Here is a 5,942-nt window from a genome sequence, read left to right on the forward strand (position 1 = left end):
AACTAATGATTTCTTTTTAAAAAAATTGTTTAATATATCTAACCAACTCTTTTACAAATGTTTGAAATACAATAAATTGTTTTTTCAAAAGAATGTAATCAAGAATGAAAATTAAACTCTGAAATTTTAGATAGTCTCAATTTTACGTGCTCTCCGTTTCGATGGTTGGCTTGTCCACTAATAAAAGAAGAAAATAAATTAGTTATTAATGCGTAGTAAAAATGCTCTCATTAAAATTCCCGAATTAAGAAAATAGAAAGTTTAGAGAGTGTGATATTATTAACTTGATATTTTTTAGGACAAAAACAAAAAGAAAAAATATTATAAATCATCAGAGTTCCCGAATTTCCTGTTTTATGTACTAAATAGTAAATATTAACTTTCTTTTTCTCACACAAAAAGAATATTTTCTTAATTTTGGTAAAGGGGGGGTAATCATAGTTCCCGATATTTACGAAAGATTTACTTTTAAAACCATATCTAAAAAGGAAATAAATAGGAAAATATATCAATTTTTCATAAACTATTATTAATAACGTCTTCAATGTTTCGTCTTCCTTAGCTTTGCTTAAGTATCTTTTCACACACTCTCTCCTCTCCACAAATACACAATAAGGTACGATGATGAATCTCTTAACTATGTTCTCTGTTTAATATCTCTATCACGAACTCAAAAACTCGATATGTTTTTGTACTTATTGTAAGATTTTCCTCATCTCCTGCATGCTGCTTTCTAGAGTTTAAATCGGATAGAGAACAATGATCAGTGGCAGAGAAGAAGTGGACATCGATCTCAACGTGATTAAAACAGTTAATGTAATCTGTAATGATCCAGACGCCACTGATTCCTCTAGCGATGACGATGAAGTCAAAACCGGAAACAATAGTACTCGCCGTCGTCAGATCAAGCCAAAACCACCGAAACGTTTCACCTCAAAGATCTGTGTCCAGACGCTGATCAAAAGGTACGAGAACGTTTCGAATTCTACAGGGATCAAAGCAGCCGGGAATAGGAAAACGTCGTCGGGATTCAGAGGCGTTAGGCGGCGGCCGTGGGGGAAATTCGCGGCGGAGATACGAAACCCGTTTGAGAAGAAGAGGATGTGGCTTGGAACGTTTCCTACCGAAGAAGCAGCAGCAGAAGCGTACCATAGAATTAAAAGAGAGTTTGATGAACAATTAGCTTTAGGTAAAGCGGAGGTAGACCTAGCAGATTTAACCAAGCCGTGTGGTGTATGTAAACGGGAAGACAAGGAAGTTAAATCAACCAAGTCGTCGGTTGCAACTCGGTCGGCTAATAACAAAAAGGTAAATAAGATAAATGTTGTTGAGAAGACCTTTTGTTCTAGTTACGTTGATGAAGACGAGGGAATGATTAGTAAAATGTTGGAAGATCCGTTAATGACATCGTCGATTTCGGATATTTTTCCTGATTCGGTCGTTGGATCGAATGATATTTGGATAGATAACAATCCAACGGAGTTTGATTCGATTTTCAATGAGCTAAAGTTTGACATCCTAGAGGATGATACAACAACAGGCAACGAGAAAACCTTTGGATTTAAGATTGGGGATAACACTATTGCAAATATTTTCGACGAGGCTGATTTGCGTGATTTTGATCAGTTGGCGAATGATTTTCAGTTAGAAGATCTTCAGTTAGAAGATTTTCCGATGGATGATTTTGGGTTATTCGGAGTGCCTGATGATTATAGTTGGTTTAATGGTACCGCTGATTGGATTGATAAGAGTTTATGAATATATTTTTTTGGGATTCTTATCATTTTATGACACGGCACGGCACTTGTACTGTAGTACTAGTACAAACAAACCATTGAGTTACAACGTATTATATTATATATAACATAATTCGCCTAAATTTGTGTTTACCACTGACAAAGGACTGTTTTTACGTAGGTTTATAATAAACTTTTTCAATGGGAATAGACAAAGATAGTTCCTACAAGGTTTTTTACTGATACGTCTTTTTTACTGAAGTATGTTCCACACGAGCTTTTGTACTTTAATTTTGGACTAGCTTCGGTTTCTTTGCAGTAGTCAATTTTTTATTTGACATTTGACAACAACTTGCACAAAACAGAATCTGAGAGGCGAGAGCATTTGATATCTTAAGACTCGATCGCTAAGATCTCCGGACAAATCGACCTTTCATTCTCGGTTTAAGATTATCTGCTAATGCACATGCTTATATAAGTCTAAACCAAATAGTATAGTAGGAGGCTGTAGGCCCAAAATAAATGTGTACATATATAAACAGAGCTAGGGTTTCCAAATTGTTTAGGAGACGGACACACACCATAGGAAATAATCATGGGGAAGTGCCGTCCAAGGTCGTGTCTTCAATTGAACAAAGTTCCCTTGGCCCACCGTCAATTCACCACTGTGTGTAGATGGTGTTTAGAGCATCGTTCACCTCGTCTTAAATGTGACTGATATTCCAAGAATCAGTCTGCGTACACAGATCCGTAATGAGAATCATAAGAAACGTCAGAAGTTGCTTCGTGAGAATCAGAGACGTCGTAAGTTGAAGGGATCTGCAGAGAAATTTGATATTCAGGTTATATCTGTTGATGTCCAAATCGGTCACAATTAGAATATTTAGTTCGGTAAAAAAGAGGTCAAAGTTTTCTTTAGAGATCGGTAAGAGATACAAAAGGCGGGTTACAAGGCTAACTTAGACGAGTTAAAGTAACTTGATTAAGAACCGAAGACGAACTGCAAGCTCGTCGTTTCAGAACTATTTGGCGATTTATCTTGTACTTTTTTGTCATTTTTTCCCTTTTTTCTGAACCCTTTTTACGGACGTTGTACGTCCGTATTTATGGGGAACTGTGTCGATTTGTTCCCTAAGAAGATCAAAATACCCTTCCTTCCTAAGAAGTTTATTTGGGCTTTTAATGGGCCGAGCCTTTTGTTAAGGGTGTGGATCCACCCCTAACAGTATTCCCCCCCGCTTTCAGTTCGTCGTCTTTAGGCGGAGAACTCTGTTCGAAGGTCGGTAAATCTGGACGAGATCTGCGGAAGTGAAAGATCGCGCGTGAGATTCTTCGGTTTTCGATGCTAGAGGTCGAATCGTTGCATGCTGTTCTCCTCGCGCGTGAAATCCGGAAGTCGTACCGTCACCAAACGCGTGTTATAATGATTACCCCTCGGGGGTCTCCCTTCCTCCCCTATAAATACTCCTCTTCTTCCTTCATTTTCCGCATCTTCTCTACGAGTCATCCCCTGCTCCCGAGTCATCAGGTATATTCCCTCCTTCCCTTTCTTAAGGTCGTTCTTCACTTCTTACTTCGTCTTTGATGTCTTCCCCCGGATCCGCTTCCTCTGATTCCTCTGCCGCAAGTCATCTTCGGCGAGCGACCTCTTCAAACTCCGATGAAGTCAACAGATCGAGTCGTGGTGGGCAAAAATCGTTGACGAGTTCTTGCTCTGATTCGTCTTCCGACTCTACCTCGCTCGCTGAGCTCCAACGCCGAGCTTTCTCTCATGCGGTGACTACGAGTTCATCTCGTCTTCCTTGTGCGATCCTCTCTCAGATTGATGAGAATTTGGACGATTCGGGTGTTCTCGAAGATCATGTCGTCGTTCGTGGTTCGTTGCTGGTCATCACTCGTGGTTCTAGGAGGCACATTCTCTCGCATGTTCCCCGGACCTCTATCAAGCTCAAATCGGCAGAGAGGGCGGTTAGGCTCGGCGGATTACATCCTCTTCCACCCATTATTATTTCGGATGAAAATCAGCGTCTCTGGGATGTTCCGGATGGTCATATCTGTCTCTCGGAGAAGCTTTTCACCGAGTGTGCGATCACCTTTCCCCTCCCTGCCTTCCTGATGTCTTACTTGGCGAATCGCAAGATGGCGATATCCTAGTTTGCAATGGCGACCTTCCGGATTGCAGTCGGTATCTCTATCTTGGCCAAGGCGGTGGGGATCGACCTTTCGGTGGAACACTTCGAGGAGCTTACTCGGTTTATTCCCACAAATAGGAACAAATAGCTGGGCGTTTATTACGTTGGTTCGAGGACGCCGATACTCGTTGAGGGGACGAAGGGAAAAACTTACAACTGGGCCGGCTCATATTTCTTCATGAAGATGGTTCCGGGGGTCGTCAAAGACCCTTCAATTCCCTTATATTTTGGGTGGAATCTTTCATCCGGTATCCGATCTGCTCTGTAGATTCCTTGTCTTTAATTTTTTTTTGGTCTGGTACGTATGTCTTTTTCTTTTTGCAGTTTCTGTGCCGAGGTGTTTACTCCCGTACCCCCCTGACTTTGGTGCCGAGATAGACAAGATTAAGTCGGTTGGACCTTACGTATGGCCGGGATCGACTCAAGCGACCGGAAAGACATTAGCGAGGGGTGCAAACTCGTCGAAAACAAAGATTTCAAAACCCAAGGCAAAAACTTTAGTGCCGACAAGTGAGTATTTGGTCACGCTATAAGTAGCCGACCTCTTTTTACTTTTTTTTTTAATTTGACGATCTGCGTGACCAGCAGGAATGGGGCGTCTAAACTTGGAAGTTCCCGACGTTTCTGCTCGTTTGCGATGACCTGCTGGGGCATCATCCACTCCGCCTTCCGGTCCTCCTCCGCGCGAGCGTTCTGACGACCCGCTGCCCGAGCCTTTAGCGCGTCTTGCCGAGGCACGTGCAGGGAAGAAGGCTGTAGTTCCGTCCCCGTCTTCGAAGCGTCAGGTCGAGCCAGCTGAGGTTGCGAGAACTGAAACTTCTGGTCGTCCGGACGCGGTGGAGCGGGTTAGGGTGAGTACTCAGAAGAGGAAGGATGCTACAGGCTCGTCGGCTCCTGAGTCGGCGACGAGGCAGAATCAGGGGAACTATGAGTGGGATTTCTGCTACTCCACCTCGACCCGTGCTTTCCCGACCGACTCCGCCTCCTGTGCCGAGCTATTTCGCAAGATTCACTTTGTTACAGAGAATCTCATGCCGGTCGACCGACTGAAGCAGAGGGATTCGGTCATTGACGTTGCGAAGGCGTCCTTCGAGGTTTGTCTACATGTTCCTTGGTTATTGTACGACCTAGGCCGTTCTATCGTTTGTGACCCCCCCCCTCTTTTTGTTTTGCAGCTTATTGCGACGGTGAATCGGGCAGTTTCTCGTTATGAGCGAGACATCCGCGAGTTGGAGGTTGCTGCTAAGCGTCCCAATCCTTCTGCTGACAAAGTCGACTAGCTCATAGATCAACTGGCGACGGCTTTAAGCTTGAATCAGAAGCTGAAGGAACAGGCCGTGAAGTTTGAGCGTGGTTATAGCGGGCTGGTAGCCGAGAGGGATGAGTTTTGCACCAAACTGGAGGCCGCTGAGTCGTCGCGTGCGAGCTGAAGATGGCCCTGGAGTCGGAGACGAAAAGGTTGCGGGATCGGCGAGAGGAGTATGGTGAATATATGAAAATTTCTGCTTATCGCCATCTTGCCGGTCGTTCCTGGCAAAACATAAGAGTTACGCTGATGCGTACGAGGCTTCTCGTTCGAAGTTTTCGGAGTACAACCAGGCCGTCGGGAATAAGCATATGCTGGAGGCACCCGTCGCGGATGGTCAAATCGCTCTTCTGGCTGATGGGGTTATGGAGAGGGTTGATAGTGTGGTCGCTCAGCTTACGGGAGAAGACGAGCAGATCTTCATTCCGGATATCAGCGACGACGACTTTAACATGTCGTCGTGTTTTTCTACACCCTTTTCAGAAGTGGCATGGGTTAGGTCGCCGGGTTACGAAGAGGTTCGGCACGAGTGCGAGGATAGGGCGGGCGATCGAGGCGGGGGCGAGTACCTTGGCGACGGGGACTCCAGCGGATGAACGAGTTGTTGGCGACCAGGAGGAGAACGTGATGGTCGTCGCCAATCCAGAGGGTGCAGGTGAGGAGTAAAACGGGCGAGTTACCGCCAAGGAACAAGGGGACTCTCTGGTC

The 5,942-nt window shown here is 44.5% G+C and overlaps 1 protein-coding gene across 1 annotated transcript; it reads left to right on the plus strand.

Annotated features, from left to right (window-relative positions):
* On the plus strand, positions 760-1,758 carry LOC104779233 (ethylene-responsive transcription factor ERF117-like). Its single transcript, XM_010503602.1, has one exon. It carries the CDS (start codon positions 760-762, stop codon positions 1,756-1,758), a length of 999 nt encoding a protein of 332 aa, XP_010501904.1.

Source organism: Camelina sativa, chromosome 3, assembly GCF_000633955.1.
Source record: "Camelina sativa cultivar DH55 chromosome 3, Cs, whole genome shotgun sequence".
Taxonomy (NCBI): domain Eukaryota; kingdom Viridiplantae; phylum Streptophyta; class Magnoliopsida; order Brassicales; family Brassicaceae; genus Camelina; species Camelina sativa.

Coding starts and splice junctions, on each gene's coding strand:
- LOC104779233 (XM_010503602.1), top strand. CDS start 760: ATGATCAGTGGCAGAGAAGAAGTGGACATCGATCTCAACGTGATTAAA.